This window comes from Dinoponera quadriceps, unplaced genomic scaffold, assembly GCF_001313825.1.
Source record: "Dinoponera quadriceps isolate SergipeBrazil2010 unplaced genomic scaffold, ASM131382v1 scaffold1252, whole genome shotgun sequence".
Taxonomy (NCBI): Eukaryota; Metazoa; Arthropoda; class Insecta; order Hymenoptera; family Formicidae; genus Dinoponera; species Dinoponera quadriceps.
Window position 1 is genome coordinate 72361 of NW_014555363.1, and position 26363 is coordinate 98723.

The window sequence follows — 26363 nt, forward strand, 5'->3', positions numbered from 1 at the left end:
CCTCTACGCGAACGGCCCGCACAACAACCGGCGCAACGAGCCGTTCCGCCTCTCCTCGGTGAACTGCGCCTACATGGTGTGCCGTAGCTACCCGGCCCTCCTGATCGTCCCGACTTCCGTGTCGGACGAGAGCATACGCCGGTTCTGCCGGCTCTACCGTCACAGCCGAGTGCCCGTCGTCACCTGGAGGCACCCGCGCACGAAGGCGCTGCTGATCCGAGGCGCCGGCTACCACGGCAAAGGCGTGATGGGCATGCTGAAGGCCCACCCGACCTCGAGCGGTAATCTGAAGACCGCGTCGTCGGAGACGACCTCCTCCTTGGAACAGGAGAAGTACATGATGGCCCTGGTCGCGGCGACGCCGCTCTCCGTCCTGCGGCAGGGCTCCGCCTGGGGCATGTCCGACAGTTCCCTCAGCATCGACTCGCTGCTGCTGGCCGCCGAGGATCGCAACGCCACGCCGGAGCAGTCGCGGCGCAATCCGTTCAACAAGCCGCTCGGCACCCTCGGCTCGTCCGGCGGCAAGGGCCCGAAGAATTTCGGCCGGTGGGGCTCCCTCAAGGACAAGAGGCACAACTCGTCCCAGGCCTCCCTCACCTCGGTCCACCAGCGCGGCACCGTCAGACACTCCGCGGACTCGGACAGCGGCACGGAGTGCGTGCACACCTTCCAGCGCGCCGCTCTCTACGTCCTGGGCGAGAAGGCGCACATGAAGGGCGTCAAGGCCGAGTCCACCCCCAAGACGGACTTCATACCGGTCGAGTATTACGACGTCAGGCACACCAAGGCCGCGTTCAAGAAGCTGATGCGGGCGTGCGTGCCGAGCTCGCCGAACGTCGAGCCCGACCAGAGCTTCTACCGGCTGATCGAGAGCTCGGAGTGGCTGCAGCAGCTGCAGAATCTCATGCAACTGGCGGGCGCGGTGATAGACCTGATGGACATGCAGGGCTCCTCGGTGGCGGTTTGCCTCGAGGACGGCTGGGACACCACGACGACGGTGTGCTCGGTCGCGCAGGTGTGCCTCGATCCTCATTACAGGACGATAGACGGCTTCAGGACCCTCATCGAGAAGGAGTGGCTCGGATTCGGCCACCGGTTCGGCCATCGCAGCAACCTCGCCGCGAATTCGCAGACCACTAACTTCACGCCTACGTTCCTCCAGTTCCTGGATATAGTGCATCAGATACAGAAGCAGTTCCCGCTGGCGTTCGAGTTCAACGAGTACTACCTCAAGTTCCTGGCCTACCACTCGGTATCCTGCCGCTTCCGCACGTTCCTCCTGGACTGCGAGTTCGACCGCGTCGAGTGCGGCATCACCGCGATCGAGGACAAGAGGGGCTCCCTGACGAGCCATCACAAGGGCGTCGACACCGGTAGCGACGACGACACCATCTATCCCGGCGGCAGACTGGCCGGGACCAACACCGGCTGCAACCTCGGCCAGAGCATCTTCGATTACATCGAGAAGCAGCACGCGCGGTGTCCGTTGTTCTACAACTTCATGTACACGCCCAACATGGAGTATCCCGTCCTGAGACCGGTCCGGCATCTGCCCAGCCTCGATATCTGGCAGTTCTACCTGGAGGAGGAGCTGGCGCACGGCCCGGCCTACGATCTGGAGGTGTTGCAGCAGGATTCCCAGCAGGAGGAAGAGGCCGAGGCCGCGGACGGCGTCGTCAAGAGCAACCGTAAAATAGTTACTCAGGGGTGAGCGTCGCGCCCGACGGGCTGGGGGCAATCAACGGGTTCACGGATGTCATCGTTTCGTTTTAGATACGACGGAGTCAGCACGATGGTGCCCGATCAGTTCTCTCATCTCTTGGAGGAGATTCACAAACTGGAGACCGAGCTGGGACACTTGCCGCAGAAGTGGAAAGTGCTGTGGGACAAGCTCGAGCTGCCGAACACCGATTCGCTCGCTGTAAGTCGCGATGTGGCGCTCGGGAATGAATACTCTTGCCCCAGGCATGGGAAAACTGTGGGATCACTCGTTTCTCCCTCCCTTTTCCTCACTCATTTCGAAACGTTTCTCCCGACTTTTGAGAAAAAACTCACTTTTCTCACCTTTCTCCCGCTCGGCTTAAACTAAACCCTTGAAAGAGCTCAATCACAAAAAATCATGTTTGGTGATTAGCTTCTTTATAGATAAACAATTTAACGAGAATAGAAAATAACAATGACTCCGACGATACAATATTCATAAGGTGAAGAATTGATTTTTAATCTGTTATTATCGGGTTTGTCCGGGTAAAACAGACAGTAATCGCCATGAGAACACCTGACTGTGTTTTCTTTAAATTATATGTTGCGTAATCGATGTCCCCCAAGCCGTGTTATTTACAAACCAAGACAACAAACAACGATCGTCGGGAGCATACCTGTGTTTTCTTTAAATTGTCTGGTGAAATCGACTTTCTGCAGTTTGTCTATCAAGCCGAACTGGGTTGTTTACAAAGCAAACAAAGAAGATAGACAATGAGTGAAACGAGACCTGTGATCATATATATTCACGCGAAGTTTCTTTTTTCTCTCCATAAAATGACCTCAAGAATCAATTCCTAAAATACTGGATAATACCCGAGAAACACTATTATATAATATACTTATATATAATTATTTATATATAATTACCGTTCCTTACAATTCTTCTAATCACCGTGTAATCGTATGCACTCGTAATTGATTCTGCTCCCCGTAGCGGCACGCGTCGTTCAGCACGGCGCTGGTGCGGTATCACGGTCGGCTGACTCACAAGCGTTCCACCCTGGAGCTGTTGTTACGCGGCAAACTCGCGGGCGGGAGTACCACCGGAAACGAAGGTTCCGTTTACGCGCATCCGCACAGGTAATGCTGCGTATCACTCTCCTTCGATCCGCCGCAGATTAGTAGAGTAGTTGTATGCGTCTGACCGGTGTGAAACGTTTGCCGAAGATTCGAGAGATTGGATTCCGCGACCCCGACCCATTGCGACGCGTGTTCCGGCGTGCTGTGGGGCCCCGTGAAGGCCGGATTGAGGTGCATCGACTGCGGCCACGTGTGCCACGACAAGTGCGCGGACGCCGTGCCGAAGAATTGCACGAAGTACAAGGCTGTGACGGATAATCTCCAAACTCACACACTCACGAGAAGCGGCGGGGACAACGGAAGCGTGAACTCAAGTATGCCCTTGTTCCAGCTCGTGATATAATTAGGCGATTCAAGGAATTTCCATGAATCACATGGTGGCTGCGTAATCGCCGTGAAAAAGTCCTTTTCTTTCTCCAGCTTGCACAAAAATATCGCGAATTGCAGGTGTAACGACTATACAGACTTCTTCTCAGCAATATTACGAGCAATTCTCGAGCAACGTGGCGGAAAACAGGACGCACGAGGGCTATCTTTATAAACGGGGCGCCCTGTTGAAGGGCTGGAAGCAGAGATGGTTTGTACTGGATTCCATAAAGCATCAATTGAGATATTACGATGCGGTGGAGGATTCGCACTGCAAAGGATATATAGGTATGTGACGGGGAAGAAAACGCGTACGGTTAATATAAGAGAACATTTGGAAGAACAGTTTGGAGAATAAGGTCGAAATGCACATTGATCGAAATTGCGCGTTGCAGATCTGGCCGAGGTGGTATCCGTTACTCCAGCTGCGCCGATGCCTGGACCACCAAAGAAAACGGACGACAAATCATTCTTTGATGTAAGTGTAAAACCTCCAATGAATTTTCAATCATTCGTATGCACAAGAGTTTCAGATTGTCGACCTCGGCTCTGTTTATTTCCCCCTTGAATTTTGTGAATTGATTCTCATTTTTGGCACGATATCGTCACAGTGTAATTTGTGCCGCGCACAATACATTCATCCTCTTTGCAGCTCCGTACGAATAGACGGACGTACAATTTCTGCGCTGCGGACGCAGGCACCGCACAGGAGTGGATCGAAAAAGTTCAAGCGTGCTTACAATAGTGTGTCGCAAGCTTGATTCTAGTACTAATTTAAAATTCTGGATGTGACTGATATAGAGAGTAAAAGATTTTAATTTTGTTACATAATATTGTATAGTCTAATTGTATGCGTCATAGACTGCATTAACAGCGCTTTAAGTATTTAAAAAAAAGAAAACGCAAACTCGTTGGACTGAAAATAGTATCATAAATTAAATGTGATACAACCATATCCTCTTGATATAGAATTAGCATGTGAATATAATATACATTGTGATTGCGTCATTACGTTAAATTTTTATTAATTCAGTTGGAAGAGATGAGAGATCGCTATATGATGCGTAGCGCCCTAAGATTTTTGTTTGATATGTTTTTTTAATGTTTAAATTATGACGAAGTATAAGGAGAGCGTGGTAATTCTTTGCGCATCCATATATATATACACACACACATACACAGATGGTCTTAGGATTACTGCAGTTTCTATCAATATAAATTCCTTGGGCAAGATGCAATCGGTTTTTTCTTAACAAAGGCATTAAAAATTACTGTACTATAAACGATTAAAAATTAAGAATATTACGTAGTAGTTCTTAAGGGCATAAATAAATGTTATTATTTGCTTCGACTTCAAGTAGATTTTACTTTATTGTGGAATTTTGATTCAAGTTTTAGTTACTATTTGATATTTGAAAGGTTGTGAGTTAAAACATAGTATCAAACTCAATCTTGCTGAGGGAAGATCAGTTCCGAATTTATTAAGAAATTTCTAAATGGAAAGCGTGAAAATTGGGACATTCTATAAACATATAATGGTTGCATATAACGCTATTGTAATTAAATATTACTATTCGATATGTTGCGACTTTGTTGAAAGTGTTAAGATCTAAACAAATACGAGAAAGATCATTTCTCTCTATAAAATATGTTAAAAGTATCTCATTAATACTCCTGCCATGCTGATCGAAAAATATTAAATTGAATAAGAACGTGAATTTGGACTATTTTTTACTGTAGTTGAAAATTTTGTACCTCAGAGATAGTTGTAGTACCAACAGTCTTGATTAATTATCTACTGAATTATGCTACGTTGTTCCTTACATTATTACACATTCAGAATTGAAAAATGTCAACGAATTTTAAAGCGTGTCACTGAGAATAAATGATAACCAAAAAAAAAGAAACGTGCTTACAAAAGTACTTTAATAATTGTATATGATGTACTTTGAATATATTGCCTTCAAATCTCGTTTTGAACAAGCATACAAGTTCGGTGTATAAGAAAAAAAAGAGCACAAGATTAAAAAATTTTAGAATCTATAGAAAAAAGAAATTAGTTGACTAAAATTGTTAAACAAGATTGGATCAGTTAAGTCATGAATGTTGGATAACAAAGATGGAAAAAATTAAGTAGATGCGCCCTGAGATTAGCGCGCGCGCTTTGTAACTACAAAAATATATTACTCGAAATGTATCTGCAAATATACACTTTTTAATTACTACTTACTATACTCATATACACGTATATAGAGATCAAATAACACTGTATATAATATATATTATTCGCTAAAGTCTTCTTCATCGCTAAAGTATTTATTTTTCTTAAAACGTTTCTTTGATGCAGTTGAACTTTCTTTTCTGTCATGTCCATCTATCACTTCTCCGCGTTTATTTTCCATCTCAAATTTTTTTTGCTAAAATATCACGATCTGAATTAATTTCTAATTGAACGAGTTGATTTCTAATTAAAAACCTGAATATAGCGTGATTGTACCTCCAGTGCAATCACTGCACTCAGTGTTTCAGGTTCTTCCTCAGAATCGTCCTCAATGTTATCGTTATCAAATCTTGCCTTCTTTGATATCGCTTCTTCGTTATCGCTATCGAAGTAACCTGTGTCGTATTTCTCTTGTTTTACATTTTTCTTCCGTATCCTCATCTTTTTTGGTGGCGGTTTTCTGGGACCTAATGAATTGTTACTGCAGCAATACGACAAGTGTCCCTCCTGTCCACATTCATAGCACTGTGATTTATCTGGATAATCCTTGCGATGTATGAATTCAGTGCTGCGACCATTGTCAACTGCTATCGAACTTTTTACAGTGCGACCATATATCTAATTTGGTCAGAAAAATTATTAATTATTTAAACAACCCTTATGATGTTATTATTTAGGGTTAACTAAGGATCAATTAAATCCCTATCTCTCTTTCTCTTTCTATAAATATAAAATTGAAAAAGGAACCTTCTTCTACGTATAAAAACGAATCGATTGAGTATATGTTTATTAAAATCTCTTTAAAGTGTGAGATAAACATTTACCAAACATAATTGACAAAAGTGAAATCTTACTTCCGTATTATTGATTGAATTCGCACAGAGTAAGGCGTCGTCTTGCTTGGAAAATAATACAAAAGCAACGCCACGACTAAGTCGCGTTATTTTGTCTTTCAACACCGTTACTCTGAAAGTGAACAATATATTTTTTATTTTATTTATTTACAATATCACAGAAATTATCTCACCACTACCAATAATACTCACTTGACAATTTTTCCGTACTTTTCCAACAATTGATGTATATCATTATTGGTCAAGGAAAAAGGTAAATTTGATACATAAACAGTCGATTTACTTGGAACAATGTTACTCATATTTAAAATTGCTGTGACAACCCATCAGATGTTCCAGTGACACGTGATAGAGGTTGCGTTTTTTACTTAATTCAAGATAACAGGAACACTCCAAAACATTTTTTATTGCTACATATGCATCGAACTTATTCGTATACGCTCTTTTGCTGATTAATATGTAATAAATTTATATCTTGATTAAACCTAATTAAATCTTATACATTCACTCTATTTATCCAACTGTCTGCACGAGTGCAAAAAGTGCGCACTAAATCGTGGCTACAGTCTCTTCGAACGTTCACGCGTTATAAGTGTCATTCTATCTTTATCGTTCATTAGTGTCGGTCCACAATAGGTATTTTAAGCCTCAAGCCTTAAGAAATTGACTAATCACAATTAATTATTCTCTTCACATTCGACTGTGATTGGTCAATTTCTTAAGGCTTAAAATACCTATTGTGTACCGGCATTTATATGCCAAAGAGAACGCAGATCTTATCATCTGGGCCTCTTATTGGAAAATGCCTTAAGTCCTGTTCTACAATACGTCGTATGTCGTCGCTGTCGGATGCCAGAACGTAGTCGATGGTCCAATGAGGAGAATTAACTTTCGAAAAATAAATTCTCTCATTGGACCATCGGCTGCGTTTCGACATCCGACAGCGACATACGATGATATTGTAAAACAGGCCTAAATAAATCCAAATTTACGGCTCATGAGGCAATATGGTTCTTCATTTTAACAGTTCACGATAAGTGCCGACAATGAATAGGTTCGAGTACGCTGATTCTCGGCTGCAGCCGAATGAGACTTATGTGAGACGTGATATGGCCGTACGTCTCTATGATGGTGATACAAAGGTAACTCGGGAGATTGCAATGTTACATATGAAGTGACTTGTCTCCCCGAAACAGTCGATTTTGTATAATGACTTGAAAACGAGAGAGAGGGAGAGAAAGAGTCTGTCAAGTTCTAATATAATCTTGGATTTATTGTTAAGATTCTGCATTAGCCATGTAGGTATAAAGATATTAATATTAAGATAACTTTTAACAGACAAACTTTGAAGGCGGAGAGCTAATTCTAACTAGTCATAGGATACTTTGGGGCAGACCTGGTGACATACCTCGAGGCAATACTTGCTTGTCATTGCCACTTAGATACATCATTTTTTTCGAGGAAGAAGTTCCTGGGCCCTTCTCCTTTGGGCGCAGTAAAAAGATCGTATTACATCTCTCCGAGCCTGCTATTGGTGAGACTTGTAGTTAAACAGATGATATAACAAAATTACACATCAGACTAAGAATGTTTGTGTATTGTTAGATAAAATGCCAGGCCCAACAGATAGGAATTTACACAATTATGTCAAGCTGTCCTTTAAGGAAGGTCTGGACTCAAATTTTATAACACAATTGTCTGATACCATTATGAGACGGCTATGGGAATTTATTCCTGCAACTGAATTAATGTCTAACATGAATATTCATGACAATCAGAGGAATTCAGGATTGTTACCTCAAATAAAAACACGAACGGGTATCATAGGCATTGAGAGGAGTCTGCAAGAGAAGCAAAAAGAAACTGACGAAAGTATATCATTGGCATTTCAAGACCTCACAAAACTAATGGATATGGCTAAAGATATGGTGGCCATCTCAAAGACAATCTCGGCTAAAATAAGGGTGATTTTCAATGATACCTTCGTAAAGTTGACATTCATAATGCAAGATCATTGCAGGCAAGGCAAGGAGACATAACAGAGGACGAAACTATCAGATTTAAGGCTTACTTAATGAGCCTAGGTATCGACGACCCAGTAACGAGAGACGCATACAAGAGCAGTAACGAGTACTTTAAAGAATTAGCCAAACAACTCGCATACATTTTAGAAGAACCAATAAAGGTTTGTTGTAGCTTGAATATTTTGCAAATTTTGAGGAACGATTGAAAATATTGCATCTGCTTTTAGGAAGTGGGTGGCATGATGACACTTACAGACGTTTACTGCCGTGTAAATAGAGCGAGAGGCTTGGAGCTATTGTCACCTGAAGATTTGTTGCACGCCAGCAGACATCTGGCGTCTCTAGGCTTACCGATTGTACTAAGAACTTTCGACAGTGGCGTTATGGTACTTCAAGTTCTTTCTCACGACGACAACGCTGTTGCCGACTGTATAATGGAATTAGTGAGTATCAGATATTGTACGTATTACGAAATGTGATACGATCATTTCCTGTAAAATTGCAGTTGAAACAGAAGGGATCGATGACAGCGGAGGATCTCGCGCGGTCGGAAGGAATATCGGTGATATTGGCACGTGAGAGATTGCTGGTTACAGAGAAACACGGCAAAGCTTGTAGAGATGACTCGATAGAGGCGTTAAGATTTTATCCCAATCTATTCCTGGAGGAAACTCCTATATTTAGTGATTAACTCGAAGCTGCCATGCAAACACACTGAATGATTGTCTTCTTGGTCACAATCGAGATAACTTCGGCCATGATGTAACACCAAACACAGTCAGGTTTTTGTACACTTCTTAAATCTTTATACGTCCGCAACATGGCTAATCGGATGCAAATATAATTAGAGGTTTAAACTTATGTAAAATACAAATACGTATTTTTAAGCATAATTAATTTATTCTTCGTATCTCTAGTAATGCGTTTTTTTCTTTAATTACTCAAGATATTTATCCCCTTTCCTTGAGCGAATTTCAGGAAGTATAAAATGAGGTAATAAAATGCAAGGCATCATCCATTAATTGAAATATATTTTTTTCAATTTATTCATTTTAAACGAACTGTGTAAATAGAACCGCAACCACATGATTAACAATGGATCGTGTATAATTAATAGTATGTCTCTCTCTCTCTCTCTCTCTCTTTCTCTCTCTCACTCTCTCCCTCTTTCACGTCTATATACACCAGAAATGAAGTATGCCTCCTTATTTACAAGAGTTACATACATTTTCAACCCTATGTCACGAGGCTTCATACATGCTTTAACACTTATCAGAGTTTTTCGACGATTTTCGACGATTTTCGACTTTGGTACGCACATATATATAAGGTCAGAAAATCAAACGAGTAACCGTTACGAGTAAAGTTATAATGTTAAGGCATGTATGATGCTTGGTATATATGTCAGTTTGAAAATTGCAACTCTAGTTCTAATGTTCCAACATGTGTGACGTCTGGTGTATATGTAAACATGTACAGGATGGACAATTATTTTCCAAAATAGTGAGCCAAGGTTTGCGTGGACATGGTCTTTGGCAAATTTGGAACCTATCTATCCTCGGCAAACGTTCAGCAGGATGTCATCTTGTGTTGCCTCTGTTTTTAACATTAAATATCTCGGCGAAATTAACTCACAAATAACGATTTCCTTAAAATGAGAAGCTCCTATTTGGAATTAAATAGCTCCTATTATGGAATTAAAAATAAAATTTTTATCTCTCTACGCACTCTTACGAAGTAGACTGTGAAAAACAGATTAGCCAATGTGTTTTAATAAACTTGGTCTTAATCTGAAGTTCTTTTAATCATTAATAACTACATTATTACTACATTTAATTACAAACAACTCAATGATGTAACACTTATGCAGGGGAAATGGTCTCCAAATCGATCAAAGGAAATGCCACCAAATTCTCCACTATTTTAGATACACCCTGTATCAGACAGACGTTGCACAGCATGCAAGTATCTGCTGCACAATCAACGTGTCCGTCATTCGTCGATAAATTACGTTATTTTCCACAAGTCAATGCGTTAAAGTTATTCGTACAATTAGTATAATACAGTACAAGGTATCGTACGTGTAACGGTATATATCTCTGACGAACACGAACTTGAACGTACCCGATTCACTTAAAAGCTGTACTTTACAGACATTATACTTAAAACATCAACAAATCCAACTATTTTTGTGTCCAAACGAAAATACGTTACACATTATTTGAGATGAAATAACGTGTATATAATTTACCTGCAATTTACCATACATATATAACGTACACACAAAATTACTCGCGATATCTGTGTGCGCATTTTTATTCAATTTCGACGATAGCCAATCGACTTTGCTCGATTATGAAGATCAATTGCGCAATATCTTATGACAATCGAATTTTCCATTAACACCACTGTTAATGGTGGTACGCTCGAGTGCATTTCGAAATACAATAGAGAAGGCTTGGCAAAGTTTATCCTTCAAAAGGTTTTTACTTTAATCAACGAGATACGAAGATTAACGCACATACATATACAGGGTGGGGTGAATGTGCCCTTATTATATCACAGAGAGGCGTAACAAAAATATAAAATAATTTAAATTTTATAGTATTTTGTTATGTGACACTCATACACAATGGCTATGTGTCGTGATTCGTACCACAAATGTAATATTACAAATTATTGATATAACGACGATACGCATAATTGCGGAATATATATATATATATATATATATCGATACTCATGGATACTCATGGACGTATAATATTGCCATTATTTATTTATTTAAGCTACTGCTATTAACATATAGCTGATATTACATAGCGATAATGCATCTCGAATTATTAAAAAAAGTAATTCTCTTAGAGTCAACTCTATTAAAAGGGAAACTATTTTTACCGATACGCATAGTGACATTATTTGTGGTACAAATCACTTTACACTATTATTGTCATTATCGCTCGGTTCTCTTTTCCCTTTCCTCTGAGTAATTCTTTCATTTCTTCAGTTTTTCTCTCTCTGTTGTTCTTTGCCTTTCGTCGTAATCTCTCTATTTTCATTTATCTTTTTATCACTTCCCTGCTTTTTCATGCCTTCATTCATCGCTCTCTTCCTTTCGCTTTCTTTTATCACTACAGCTAGCCTCTGACAAAACTAAATCTTGAAAAACAAGATGCAAACTATTAAACAGCTCTCATATTCCTTTCCTCCTAAACTCGTTCTGCGTATGTAATAATACATCGGGTTTAAGTTTAATATAGTGAAGGGAATTCCGGAAAACGGCGCGCATCACTAGCAGTAACTCGAGCGCTCTCGTGTTATTTGCACGATAATTTTATGTCACGATCAAGGAGAAAAGCGGACAATCACACTTTTTCACTGATGTGGAGGACTACTGCCCAATCGGATTTATTTCACATTTTCACCGTTTTCCGTGAAACCCTGTACACGCCTCCCGCGTACACAGACCAGCACAACAGTCCGATTGAATAAAGTCATAATATTAATTAGGTTTTTTCAGCATTGTAAACATATTCGTGTCTGTCGATTATTTAACGAAGCAGCAAGGATACATCAAATATTCCCTTTCGTTCATACATAATTTTATGTTTTACATTACGAATGCCGTTTCCTGTTAACAATTAATTTAAATAATTGTAATTATATTAAATAAATAATAATAATTGTATAATTGGACGATTGAAATATCGTTGTTTGTCTTATTAAGTAATCAACATGCAGCATAATATATGAATACGTCAATGTGATTAATTGTTTAGTTAATCATATTGACGTAATTAAAGCGAGTAACTAAAAAGTCCTAATTACTATTGCGTCATTGGAGATATCAGAGCTATCGTGTCGGTCTGTGTGCATCAAACGCAGAGACACGTAAGTAGTCTATGCGTATGCGGCATAGACGCGAATCGCACGTAGGTATTAAGAATAAAAGTTTAATTTTGTGCCGATATACAACAGTGTTAAATGCTAATTTATCTTGCTTTATATGTATATATTATGCGTATAAATTACGCGTACGCAATGCGTACCCACCCACCGCGCTTATGTATGGTGCTCCATTATTATTATTATTATTATTATTATTATTATTATTATTAGTATTATTAGTATTAGAGGTACAGCCCGTTAAATTAGAATATCTACATCGCGCGCAAGTTTAAGCCGAATGAAATTATCCCGAACGAATTGACCCTCGACAGAACTACCCGAGGGACATGCGGCAAAAGCGCAATTGCAAATGTAACAAGTTGTTGATAATAAAAAAATCCTGTTTGCATTGATAGATTAGCCAATTAAAACAAAAAAAAGATTCGATATCGGAAACAGTAACAGAATGTTGGCACAAAAGACTTTCTACAAAATTGCAGATTCAAACAACGAGTCGTAATATCTATATGCTTATCGTATTGCGTAGCGTAATTTTTCCTAATCATTTACTCGAGAAACCATTATTAAAAGTTACTCGTCACTGTGCTTTCTGCAAAATATACAACTTAATTTTGCCTATCAAAGCTATTCTCACGGGCCACCACGTATATGTATATGTATATGCACGTATGTGTACGTGTGTGCATGTGTGTGTACATATATGTGTGCGCGCGCGCGTGCTTGTGTGTATATTACCGTTTCATTAAGCAACACAAAAAAAGAAATTACTCAGGACCTGTAGACTTTCAATAGGAAAAACAAACGCTGTGTGATTAATGAGCATCAATTAAGAAATACCTTGGTAAACCACACACGCATAACACGCACGCACGCACGCAGAATGTTCCATTTTGCAATTCGAACGGTTGGATCACTTTCGAATTAAATGATGTGAGAAGAAATGCTACGATTAAAAGTAGCGAAATTGCTCGTGAGAGAGAAGAACCTGGTTTAAGTCGTATTCTTTTTTTAATTTAACAGGCACAACCAAGCTACTCCCTCAAAACTCTTCTTATTCAGAGTATCTTCTCCTGTCAGTACTTGTCACACAGTTCATGAATTAATCGACCTGCTTATTCGGAGTAAAAATGGCACATTCCGCGCATATATGTATGTATATATTAAAGTGAGGAGATAAGTAATCATTTCGCAAAGGACTCCTTATGGTTAGATTCGTGAAGTTAATGAGAAAGTGAGCGATATTTTAGTCCCATTAGTAATTAGCGATAGAAAAACCTGCGTAAGTTTATAAGTATGAAGTGGGGGGGGGGGGAGGGGGGGATACACTTGGTTTTCATGCATGATGTGAGACGTGAAGAGTTATACAGTGTGTAGATCGTAGAATTTTGCTCGTAACATATGTATACACGTATACACGTGCTTGTGCACGCGCGTATGCACACGTATGCGTGTACAAAAAGACTAGACTTGCGAGCTTTTATGTATGTGTATGAAGAGGTACAAAAGTTATATAGATATAGAATAGATATAGAATAGGCGTTGAGGTCCAAAAGGCTGTGTCTAATTCGTGCGAGTCTTAACGATCGTTTGTTTGTTTTTTTTTACTCTTCCTCCTTGTTTCCTTTCTTTTTATTTTTTATTTCTTTTGGTAGTGACCGAGCGTCCTCGATCGAACCGATCTCGGGATCGATCGACAGGTGGTCGGAACCGTGGTGATCCGGTGATCTCATACGCTGATGGCCCCGATCGCGCGCGCGCGCACGCACTACGCAACAAAGGGAACGGACAGGCGCGTTAGAAGGGATTCCATTCGGTGGCGAGAAATTCAGCCTCACCGAATAAATAATTATCGATATTGCTTCCGGGTTTTCTTTTTTGATTCGCCCATTTCCTACGGAGAGGACAGTGTCCGACTCGTTTGGAATATCGACAAAAACGCGCGCTCAAACTCCGCAACGAGCAACCTGTTGAAAAGCAACACAAATGCGAAAGATCATTTTATCCTTTAACAGATCCTCGGAAATCGCGAAGGAGTAGGCACGCACGTCGCTATGCCGGGTCACGTTTGTACAGCAGCGACTCTTCACGGGATAATTATCACGGAAACGGCCCGGGCTTTCCCCTTACATTCTAACTCACGATTCCTTCCTTCTTAAGTCTAATCTAAGATTTAAACTCTAATGATAGTCAAAACTTGTGACCCTTGGTTTTCGAAAGGCGAGACACCGCCCGAAAAAATCAACGCGTAACGATTCTTGTGTCTTGTATCGGGGAACGATGGCGATTACGTAAGATCGTGGTGTCTTCTATTCTTTACGAATGCGATAGAATTATCGGTCTATCGCGAGCTGTCAGTCTCAAAATGGCTCCGATACGAATCGAATGCTTTTAAAGACCGGTTTAAAATCGACTCTTCGCCGCACGTTATTATCTCGCCGTTAAACGAAGAATGGGTCGCGATGGATCGACCGAATCGAATTAGTATATCCAGGGTAAGTTATTTTTATGTTCAAGTTACAAGTTAAAAGTTAACGGCCTAGAAAATTAATTTGGTTAAGTTGCCTAAACTAAAGCTAAATCAATTAATATTGAATTAATTTATTATATTTAAAAGTGAATGCAAAGCCGTGCTCATGTATATATGCTTTTTATGTAATTAACTATTGCATTGTAGATTAAACTTACGCTAAATAAAGAAGAGATAGTCTATTAGTAAGAAAATACCGATTCGGAAAAACTGTAAATACTTATTTTGTGCTCGAGATTCCGTACAAGAAAAGAACTAGCTCTCGAAGAGATGAAAAAAAGTTCGAGCTGCGCCTGTAAAAATCTATAAAAGAGTAACTTTTCCCTTGTTTCGCGTACGAATGGCGACGAAGAATTTTGCAGTGACAAATAGTCGAGCAATTGTAAATCCGAAAATTGTGGAATTTTACTGATCATTAAACGTGTAATCGATGAATATATCGCGAACTCAGTCCATACGACGTCAATTTAAGAGGGACGAGGATGTCAGAAATTAACTTGGGCTTGATTCGGACGCGATCGTTGCGTACACACGTTTCCGCCTCCGCGAATGAAAAACTGGTCGGTACGGTCGTGCGATAACGTCAGTGATAAACTCTGTAAAAGTGTCAACATGTCCACAGCGCATACAACAACGTTACACACATCTCGCGGAGAATTCCGATAGAGTTAGAAATCACACAGTTCCGAAGTCCCCTTCTCCTCCCCCTCGTTTTCGCGTCGGGCTGCTTTTCGCTCGCCGAAACTTCGCTGTTATTAATAATCACCAAACGAACGATGACGCGACGTGAGTGCGACGAGGTGGCTGCTCGTAAATGATGTCGATGGAAGATGCATTAATCTTTAACAGTTACACGGCGAATCGCGGAACTTTCGCGGGAAAACTTCACTATATTCCCGCGTTCGTTCTTACTTTCACTTCCACTGTCGCTTTCGTTAATAATACTCCTCCTTCTCCTCCCTTTCTCTCCCTTTTGCATTGTCTTGGGCCTGATAAAGGCGAGGACACGAAGTTCAACATCTCTTTTTGCTTATTTCGCACGCTTGTTTAAATCATGACGATGAAACGCGCGCAATAAAAGATGAAAGAGAACACGTCCGATTCCTAAGGGAGAAAGTTACAAAGTTGAAGTACCCTCAAAGGAGAGACCCAAGACAAATTAATTGCTCGAAATACTTAATTGCTCAGGGAGAGATATGTAACAATGTACGGAACACATCGCTGTAAACTTTCGCGTTGCACGTCTCAACCACGCGTTAAATATTTCCAGGTGGATGGACATGTTTACGGGGAAGATCTCATTGCCGCGGGGAGGGGGGCAATGGCGCGAATTCGTCGTGCCGACGACCCGAACGCGAAAGCTTCGCTCGAGCTTTCGCTCGAGACTCACGGTTACGTGAACGATGACGCGGGTTGACTTTTTAGAGCCTATTCGTGTGCTTGAATGATGACGACCGTCGACCGATAGTATCGACGAATCAGAATTATCGGGATCATCGACATAAAGTGCCGTTAAAAAACGTTTCATGCATAATCATGTATAAATATATGTATACAGGTGTACATAATTATGCTAAATTATGTATGAAATTTGCAATTATTCAATACTAATCATACATAATTATGTACGATTAGATATAACTATATATAATTGTCTGATTACTATTGTGCATTTTTGATGCTATAAAAAACTTCCGGCCATTTCTTCTACGTTGAGACTCAAAGACAGAGACCGGCTGAGACCTTCTTGCATGTATAGAGAAAAAAATTGTACAATAGCAATCAGATAATTATATCTAATATATTTAATCATACATAATTGCACACATTTACATTGTTGAATAAGAAATTATAACATTGATATAATGTTATATAAATGTCAGTTGGTTTCCACTGGGTTATTATAGATATATAATCATTTCAATTTTACGTAACGTTTATATACAACATTACACACTTTCGATCGCAAGGATGTTCCCAACTTGCCGGAACACAATACCCCCTTTTCGTTAGACAAGATTCAACCAACGAAAAACTATTTGAAAGAAACATCCGCGTCCGTACATTGATTTCTCTCTTTCTAGTCCCGTCAACACGGAAGGATCGAAGATATTTCGCCGTATACTCCGTGCTCGGTACTGCATGTCGATGATCGGGATCATTAATGATCGATACTGTGCGATTTAGCTGTGCGATCTCGAGTCACTTCCTGAATGCCTCCATGCCTGAATGTCAACAGCGCCGCACGGTGGTCCGGACGATCGTTAATATTAGATTGATATTAGATAAAACGCTTATCTCCGCGAGAGAGACTTACCCTTAATGCTTAACGTGTGGATTATACATAACATAACGCGTACTCTTCCCGACGACAAATACACCGAAGAATACGCCGCGGGCGTGACACAAAATTCTCAATGATCGGCTGAAAAGTGATGCCCCCGAGACTGCCCTCGGGCACGTGTGCAGTCGAACCATGCGAGCAAAGTGCTCGGCTGGTCATTTGTCCCCGGGTCGTGCCGGAGCGCGGCTGCCGCTTCTACTTCCTGAGAGGATGCCACATGGCAACCGGACGCCGCAAGGCCGCTAACATTTGTCTCCAGTGAGCTAAGGCTCTTCCCATCGAGGTAGATCCTACGATGATGTGTCCGACAGAGTATGCTTTCACACTCGCACCTCCTTGGTCGCCGTTCAACTCCGCCACCGTCAATCTCACCTGTACGGTCTGTAAAAAAGAGCATGTCCCGTAACAACGATTCACGCATCATTTTCACGAGGAAGAGAGAAATGGGAATTTAAGGCCACCGATGTACGTACGGTAACTCTGAATCCATTTCTGTTCGATCTGGCCTTTAAATACGAATATTTATACTTGAAGCACATAAAATATATATGTATATATATTCAATATATGAATGAATTCTACGTTAAGGGTTTAAATATTCATAAATATAAAGAGCAAAACGACAAAAATATCCGGAGTTAGGTAGTGCCCAGGCATTGGTATTTTTAGTTTAACGTTTAAAGTGGAAAAGTGTGATATTCATGGATGAAACGACATGAGAATATGCGACTGTCAAGCGGCTGGGTCAAGTGCGATTCAACCGATCTGAAAGTTTAATTCAGGTTTCTGTTTCCTCGGCACAGCCATCTTGATTAATGATGTCGGAAGCGGGAGAATGTATGCCGAAAATTCTCGCGAAATACGTTGAAGTAAAAGGACGTAAAAAATGACACTCGTGAACGATCTCGATAAATAGTCGCGAAAATTCACGTGACGAGATCATGAGAAAAGAAAGACTGAAGAGGAAGATTGCGTATCACATTAATTTTACAGCTGCTCATTGATTGTTAAAATTCTCGGAATATCCAAGGAATAATAAGGCACGCGCGAAGACGCAGTGTGCAGAAACGTCGCGAGCTCCTCGAGCCGACACTCCATACTTCCGTGATGATTTTCGTCATTATAGGAAAATAGAAACTTGTAAGAAAACCTGTAGACTGTGCGCCGGCACGCTGAATATTATCGCCTCATTGAAGATCGGACTCTTCTCGCCTTTCTTCACGGAAGTCTTCTTTTTGTGCATCTTCTTCCCTTGTTGCAGCAAGTATACCTTAGCGAGAAGAGCAGTTGAGATCTTTTTCCTTCTTTGTTTTTCTTAACTAACTACTTGATCGATCGAAGTTCTCGAGCGGGAGGGAAGTGTCTCGAAGTTACCTTAACGAAGAAATCACCCGGACTAGAATTCGCGCCGCGCAAGTTGCGGGCCTTGACTACTACGAGAGTGAGCCTCTCCGCCGTCGGCAAGTAACTGAGAGAGAACATCAGCTCCCCTAGATGTGGAATGGGTAAGGCAGGTCCAGTGAGTGGCAGCCAAGTCGTAGCCGGCGGCCTCGCCGCGGGCCCGAGCTTCAAACTGGCTTCGCCGATTAAGGACGCGCATTCGTCGTTGCTGGACTCGTTAGAGAATAACTGAGCAATGAAGGGAGAATATTCGATATTCGCACGTTCGAGTTCGCTCGCGACGGAATACGTATGGGATTAATCTTTAGACGTTTGCATTGAATTGAAAGAAACGACTCGGCGGAAAATGACAAGTGACAAGCACCTCGACGAAGAGCGTTCTGCCTGCCGGGCCACCGTCGAGAGGGAATAGGAATTTCTCCTGATAACTAGGCGATGGGCATCCTCTGTAGATTCTCGTTTGCACGTGTGTCTGTCTGTCCGGTAGCAGACATACCCTACGAGGGAAAAACAGTCTCGATATTTTCGTACATAAAGTTCATTGTCAACTGGTGAGAAAAACTTCTTAACTCACAGCCTAATTTCCCCTTATATGTATGTAAAAGTTAGCATTGACGGACTTTTTAACGATGTTCCGCTATTTTTAACACACAACGGCATACTGATACTGCAGTGAGTAAGGGACACGCACCTAACAAAAGTGTCTTGCGCGGGAGAACCATCGGCAGCAATGAGGTCTCTGGCTTCCAAGACGCTCACGGCCAAGTCGCCCTCGCTGTCGCTCCCGCGACCACCCCATCTCTCGTGTTCGAGGCCGACGCAGATGTGCCCAACGATAGGTGACTCCTCCAGGTCGTTCAGGTTGACGCTGGTGTCGGAGCACACGCTCTCGCAACTGATCGCTCTCTTCAAGGTGGACTCGTCAGGCGGTGGCTCCGGCTCAGGAACCAACGACCCCCGACGATTCCCCGATCTGCTATTGTGATCGTTTATCACGTAACCCAGATACGACTCCTCCAAACTCTGAAAATCGGTACACGCACTCCTTCAGATTATCTGATCGCGCACGTTGATGAGTATCGTGTTTTCTTTTTACGAAGAAAGAATATATGTCATTGCCTGTGAGAGCCGTCTCTTCTGTTGCACTTCCTCCAAGAGGGCGTAGAGTTCCTGACTGCTTCGTCTTCTGGGAAGAATGAATTTGAGCAAGTGATATATTTCGATTTTTGTCGAAAAAGATGAATAGATAACGGGAGGTAATAACGAGAATGCATGTTGAATGATCGATACACATCGGTACATGTTAAAACAATAGTGCACATAGGCAAGATTAACACTTAATAATACTCGACTACGTAACTTAACTCTTACCTCGATGGATCGGCGGTGTCTGGTTCTACGTATTCGTGAATACCGTTCAGTCTTTCTATACTTTTGCGCCTTTGTTCCAGGCTGTTGAAAATGTCCTGGAGTATGATCAGTCAATTAAGAAACTGCGACATAGGTCATTTTCGTTGTTTTGCCAAATATTTCTTACAATCTGACAGTATGAGTAACTTTGCGAACAAATTGCGAACAGAAATGAAAATGAAGTGGGAGCTCTTCGGAAGAAAATTTCACGTACCTCCGACGTGCGAGTGAAACTCGGGTCCGTCAGGTAAGTGTAAGACTCGTGATTGTTCTCTTTCACTAACAAGGGAGACGACGGCGGATCCTGCAGGCTATTGTATACCTGCGGCAAATAAAAATATCAGAATAGAAGAGATAATACTGAGAAAATCGGGAGAGATCAGAGGATTTGAAATTATTAACGTGAAAAACTAAGACAAATTATAGATTCATAGAGTTCTTAAATCAATTCCTTGTATTAAATCTATATCTGATTTATCCCTGTCCGCTTATAACGCGCACGATTACTATAGTCAATAACGATATTAAACTTGATATACCTTCGACAATTTCTTTTAACTGTGCCATTATCCAAATATCAAAACAGAAAAGTAAACAATGTAAAGTAGTACTTCTTGCGCCGTCCTGTGTGCTTCCAGGTTTAGTTCCGGACTATAAAGATCGGAACTCCGCCTGGAGACGTCCAGACCGACGGCGTCTGTGTCAGTTTCCGCGTAAATATCTCTCATATCTTGCAGGTATTCGGCATCCTGCAAGTGATTCCCGGCACTGTCGTTTGCAAACGAGGGTGGCGCCGGCGGGAACGTGAAGCGCTGCACTTGCTGTGTCGAGGAGAGCACCGAACTGCACAAATGAAGAAATATATCCCGTGATGAACCGACGACGAGGTAAAAATATCCATGCGAGCAAAACATTTGTATGTAAAATGGCAGGAAGAGGAAAAAAGGACAGAAGTGGAGCTTGCTTATGACGAGATCTTACTTATAAAACTCTGAGGCGTCTATGTAGCTCTGCGAGGTGACCGATCTCAGGGCGCTGAAGATCTTCTCGCCGGTGGTCGGGCTGCTCTTCTTCGTGATCTGAGACGGATCCGGTGGTGCAGGCGGCGGCGGTGGCACCGGGCTCGAGGCCGACTCGCTCGCGCGGTCGACTTTTGTGCGGTCGCCGATCGACTCCTGAATGGCGTTAGCGTACAATATCGGCTCGCGATTCTGCGCCTCGAGCTCGTTCACGGACTCGTAGTCGAGCAGGTCGGGCAGACTCTGTATATACTGCGACACTCTCTCGAGATCTTGCGCCTTCGACATGCCGGCGTGAAACATGTAGGGATCAATGCCCTGCTCCTGATGGCCGCTGCTCTTGAACGGAGTCATCTCGATGTTCTGCATCTCGCTGTTCTTACGATTCAGGTCGCCGTTCAGCCCGTTGCTGTTCTGAAGCATCTGCGAGACGGTCTGAGGCCCGTAAATCGACTCCATGATCACCTGGCTCGTTGTGTTCGACGGATTGACGGCGCCGAAGCCGCTCGTTAATCCTATGGGCTCGTTCCTCGCGTACGGCCGCGCGATATGATTCCTCTGGATGATGTCGTAGCTACTGTAACTCCTATCGATATCCTCGCTGTCCAAGTTGTCGTGGTGATTGTCTACGGGAGGTTTCATACCGTACCTAAACCGCACCGGGTCCGGGGAGGGCTCGAATTGTCTGTAAAATCAGCGTGAATCGACGACAAATCAGGTCAAACCGCTCTCGAGAGAATATGCTTAAACAAGTGTACTCATTTTTCTATATTTTCCCTGGAAAATGAATCTCCTCCAGCACCGAAATATAAACGTGAGTCTTAGTCAACCCGCTGTATTATTTTTCTTTTTTTCCGTATTATTTCTTTCTTTCTGTATTATTCAAGTGTCTAGTCACTTTGACGCAAATTTCCTCTTTCGTTGGCATCTCACGAAACGCACCTGATGGATCTGGATTCTACGTGGTTCTGACTGGCGTAAGGTGTCATCTGAATGCTCTCCGCTATCGTCTTCGCGGTGTCGTCGCCGAACACGAAGGCGGTGCGCTCGATTGACGATTGAAACGGGCCGTGATTCTTTGGCGGCTCGCTTTGGAAGAGAAACACGGACGGACCGGGGGGCCTCGACCGCATCGGTCCTCTCTGCAACGAAGGCGGCGGCGGCGTCAGCGGACCTGGACCAGCCTCTTGCATCCTGAGATAGTCTGCGGTGCTCGGTGTATGCAGAGGAGACGGTCGCGGACGCGCGGTCGGCCGTGGTTGAGGAGCGGGTCGTAGCGGCTGAGGTGGTATCGTGCTGCCGCCGAGGGGCGGATGTAAGTCCCTGTCGACAGCCTCGAATCTGTATAATAGTATGGTATAATATAACTATAAAAAATTATATGTGTGTACAGTCAAAATAGAAACACGAGAGAGAGAGAGAGAGAGTACTAGAGTACTAGAGTACTCTGGTTGGTTGAACCAAGTTAACTTTTATTTAAGGATGATAGAAAGGTACGAACTTGTGAAAAGTCGATAAAATTGGACTCATTACGTAGAAATTAATTGAATACGAAAACCTCTTGTGGGTATCTCTATATTATGTATTAACGATAAAAAGATATTTAACGAATTAGAAAAATATGACATATGGAGCTGCTGCGGACTGATCCATCTGCGCCTTGTAGTTTTGCAGGCATAACTCAAGAATGAACAGATGTGTATCGAAATATTTCTTTTTAATTAAAAAGTAGTAAATTTCTTTACAGAACTTGCGAAAGATTCTATTTAGAAAATATTATTCATTTAATTTCTATCGCGATAAAGAAGCACTTTATTTCTGCGATATCCTTGACGTTCTTTTGCCGCTATTTCGTTAATCCTTACCGATTTCTTTTTCACTTAGTTCAATCTATAGAGGAAACACAGCTATTAAAAATGACAACTGAATCATTTGTATAATCCCTGCAATTCCCCTTACGGCATGCAAGTCTTTCGAGGAGAAAGTCTCGATCTTATCGATGCAAGTCGAGTGATCTAGTTGTTTTTTTTATCCTGGATCGACGCAACTTTGAGACGTAACTAGTTTTACAGACAAATTAGCATGCTTGGTGCTTTAATTTTTTACCTTTCCGCAAAAGTTTGCAAACGAGCTGGCATGGAATATAATTTAACTTAATAATTTCATCGGATATGTACACGAATGCAGTTGATTAAATTGCGCCCCCGGATGCGTTCGCGTAAAAACACTTTATTGCAGTTTCTAGTAGTGCGGATTCTCTAGCATTTTCCGCTACGCGCGAGTGAATTTCATCGTAACACTCAGTATCAACACAACATCCGAGGGGAAGCATTTCGAGTTAATTTTAATCGAAGGGGAGAACTTATTCCTTCGAGAACTTATTTAAACGTCGTCCTTTACGTCTCGCAGACGTCTCGCTTTACCTCGTTCTCTCGAAAGTCATGCTCTTTGTATTCACCGAGTTTCTTCCGAGTATTCCTCGATCTTCATACGAATTTTGTAAAATAGTGCAAACTTAATTATTCGCTTCGTCGCACGCATACCTGGTGAAAGCGCCTTGCGCATCTAGCCGGAGGTCGCTGTCGCTATGCAAGAGATGTTGAGAGGTATTCCCAGCCTGGCGATATAGGCCTGGTATTGTCTGGGCGGTTGGATGCTGAGCCTTTACCAATCCCACCTTCAAACGGTGTCGTACGATTAGAAACAAATCGGGAGATAAAGTCACCGCACGAGGCTGCGGAAGTAAATCCCAAAGTTTCAAAATCGAACACCGAGCACTACTATTTAAGGTCGCGATCTCAAACAATTTTGCAATTAGCAATCTGCTTTTAAGTAATATAAACGTAATTATTATAACAGACATGGGAGCGGTTTAACTGCCAAAAGTAGTGAGGAAAATGTAGTAAAGTGAGTCGCTACCATGCCTGTAATAATATGTAACTGCGAGCTTAAGCGCCGAAATATTAACAATAAAGTTAGTGGTGAAATTTTTAATGATAACATTTCTAAATCTTTTCATATGAAATTCTAATATTTTCGATAAAATATATCGGAGTCGCGCTTGTGAAGATACATAGATTACCTTTTCTTCCCGCGGTGCCCAAAGCCAGGAAAGCCTCTGTCTCCATTCCTCGCAAACGCTCCAGACATTCCTGGTGCCAAACTGCCATCCGATGCAATATCTGTGGGATTGACGAGACAACTGGAGCTAAGCTAATTATATCTGCGCCACAAGTCACGACGTTAAGAAACTCGTTTCGGGGAAAACGCAATGCGGAAATAACGGCCACGAGGATGGAGCAAAAGATGGGACGAAGTAATTAAAATCGCACGGAAAAGAATTAAATATCAATTCAAGACATTCACGAGCATTCTAAATTTGCACACAAAAATTTAATAATCTTGAATTTCAATGATATTGTAATTTTAGTGCAATATTACTATAGTCCACTAAAGAACACAATATGGTTATTCCGAAAATAATAAATCTTCTGAGGAGTTTTAAAAAATCATATAAAAAGAAATGAATATATGATTTTGAATAATTCTATATTTGAGTCAAATGTATGTTAATCTTCTTCCAACGATATGAACGTTTTCATTTCAAAATATACTTAAGACCGTTTTAGGTTAGATTCATCCTCAGATGCTTTGTAGCCAGTGAAGCGATCTGTATAGTGTCTGAAGGTAAACTTAAGATGATCTTAAATATAATAAAGAATTAGTTATTATAAGAGTCGGAGAGAAAATCTGAAAGCCGGAGTTACTGGACCAGGACTCGAAAACCCGGGATCTTCCGTTTGCCGGGCGTCTGCTTTTACTACTGAGCTACCTAGGCTCTTACATCGATATATTCTCTTTCGTCCTCTTATATGATGTTATTGCCTCAATTTTGAAATAAGACAAAAAATTGTTGTTACAAGAACTTAAAAAAAAAATCAATTTAATAATATAAACTGCCTTTTTTCTAAGAGTAAAATATATTCAAATAAAAATAATGTAATTTCAAGTTAAAGAAATTGTAAATCTTGTTTTGGAAATACATATCGTTCTTTTCTCTCCGATATTCTTTACTCTCGATTCAAAAAAATTATCCTTGAATAACGAGAATATTATATTATATTTTTAGTGGAACTATGAGCAATTTCTTCATGTAAACAAGTTTTATCCGTTCAATGTTATATAATATCATTTCGATATGTGCAAATTGAGAATACGGATTGACTTCAAATAAAAATGTTTTTTTTCTGTGCGCTAGAGAACCGATGAAAGTAAGCGCGGCATATCGTACCGATTGCTCGATCTGTTGGCTTAGTTCAGTTTATCGCGCTAATTGGATTAATTAAAACAACTCGATAAAATAAAATAACGAAAATACATGTGGATTCAAGAGCACCACTTTCCTGTAGAAACACTCATTCGCTCGCCGTATTTCGCACGCGAATTATTTCTCGTTTATCGATTCTTGTCAACGTCGACTTAACGATCAAATTGAAATATTTTTAACGTACTCTATACTTTTTTTATTTGTTAGAAAATAATTCCACCGCGTAATTTCAAACTACATTTATTGCACCTCGGTTATATAGATTAATTGATTTACTATGCCACATGTTCGCACGACAACGGCCGGGATTACTTGGAAGTCGCCATTTCACCCGCAATCCTCGTAATATCGCACTCAAGCAAGATAAGTCCAGATTTATTCTTTCGGGGAGGAATGGATTAAACTTGTGCTCGCGCAAGAACAGGCACCAAATTACTGGTGTAATAATTGCTCGCTGAATGATGCTTTCACCTGTTGCACGCATTAGAACGTTCATCAGCCTCCAAAAAGAGTGCACCATTGTATTCTTATCCCATCGATTGGGGAAGGAGGCGGATATTATCGAAAAAAATCAGTGAGGCGGTAATAATAATAATGAAGAAGAAGCATCTGTAACAACGAGACAATATCGCGATCTCACCTTCTGCAAATGGCGAGAGTGGCGCCGACAGCGATGACGATGACCAAAGCCACTCCGAGAACGGGGAGAACCCAGCCCATCCTTCCGAATGCTGAATCCGACAAATTCTATGAGACGGCGGAGCCTGAAACATGTGAAATGAATCTGTGAGGACGGTCGTCGGGTCACATTCGAGAAAAAATTCTAACGTCGTTTGAAACACGCTTATCCTTGACTACTCTAGAAATTTCTCGAAGTGGAATCTTAATTCAAAACGACTGAAAAGTAGCAATATTTTCACTCGAAGTGAAAATACGGAAAGTGTAACGTTGAAATGAAAATAATGCCACTCGCAAGAAGTCGCAAGAGTGAATATTTCATCCGAGCTTACGCAGTACGAAACATTTTGTACTTGCTTTAAAATCGATCCTTGTTAAAGTTTTTGCGTTAAATTTCTAACAACAACCGTGTATTAATTTAATATATATCGCGTTATTT

The 26363-nt window shown here is 41.5% G+C and overlaps 4 protein-coding genes across 4 annotated transcripts in view; 2 read left to right on the forward strand and 2 right to left on the reverse strand.

The window, feature by feature from the left end:
• LOC106744025 (myotubularin-related protein 13) overlaps positions 1-4561 on the forward strand; it is a 9426-nt gene extending 4865 nt beyond the window's left edge. The window contains exons 7-13 of the mRNA XM_014618418.1: positions 1-1707; positions 1774-1921; positions 2699-2844; positions 2932-3158; positions 3292-3498; positions 3606-3688; positions 3863-4561. Of these exons, the coding sequence (XP_014473904.1) occupies positions 1-1707; positions 1774-1921; positions 2699-2844; positions 2932-3158; positions 3292-3498; positions 3606-3688; positions 3863-3955 (2611 nt within the window). The 3' untranslated portion in view covers positions 3956-4561. The remainder of the gene's footprint in view (positions 1708-1773; positions 1922-2698; positions 2845-2931; positions 3159-3291; positions 3499-3605; positions 3689-3862) is intronic.
• An 844-nt stretch (positions 4562-5405) lies between these two features.
• Positions 5406-6852, reverse strand: LOC106744026 (zinc finger CCHC-type and RNA-binding motif-containing protein 1-like). The gene is made up of 4 exons (XM_014618419.1): positions 6478-6852; positions 6286-6397; positions 5708-6049; positions 5406-5627 (listed from the first exon to the last, which is right to left on the reverse strand). Exons 1-4 carry the CDS (start codon positions 6585-6587, stop codon positions 5493-5495), a joined length of 699 nt encoding a protein of 232 aa, XP_014473905.1. The 5' UTR covers positions 6588-6852; the 3' UTR covers positions 5406-5492.
• A 479-nt stretch (positions 6853-7331) lies between these two features.
• Positions 7332-9225, forward strand: LOC106744033 (vacuolar protein-sorting-associated protein 36). Its single transcript, XM_014618430.1, has 6 exons — positions 7332-7427; positions 7624-7819; positions 7891-8249; positions 8306-8470; positions 8537-8752; positions 8815-9225. Exons 1-6 carry the CDS (start codon positions 7332-7334, stop codon positions 8998-9000), a joined length of 1218 nt encoding a protein of 405 aa, XP_014473916.1. The 3' UTR covers positions 9001-9225.
• A 1829-nt stretch (positions 9226-11054) lies between these two features.
• The window catches only part of LOC106744029, a 41622-nt gene continuing 26313 nt past the window's right edge, over positions 11055-26363 (reverse strand). Inside the window, exons 2-15 of the mRNA XM_014618425.1 lie at positions 25887-26010; positions 24002-24101; positions 23463-23596; positions 21862-22260; positions 20882-21604; positions 20512-20743; positions 20115-20222; positions 19862-19956; positions 19610-19676; positions 19182-19513; positions 18855-18987; positions 18464-18718; positions 18240-18359; positions 11055-17470 (exon numbers count right to left, since the gene is read on the reverse strand). Coding sequence (XP_014473911.1) covers positions 17285-17470; positions 18240-18359; positions 18464-18718; positions 18855-18987; positions 19182-19513; positions 19610-19676; positions 19862-19956; positions 20115-20222; positions 20512-20743; positions 20882-21604; positions 21862-22260; positions 23463-23596; positions 24002-24101; positions 25887-25966 — 2964 coding nt within the window. The 5' untranslated portion in view covers positions 25967-26010 and the 3' untranslated portion in view covers positions 11055-17284. The remainder of the gene's footprint in view (positions 17471-18239; positions 18360-18463; positions 18719-18854; positions 18988-19181; positions 19514-19609; positions 19677-19861; positions 19957-20114; positions 20223-20511; positions 20744-20881; positions 21605-21861; positions 22261-23462; positions 23597-24001; positions 24102-25886; positions 26011-26363) is intronic.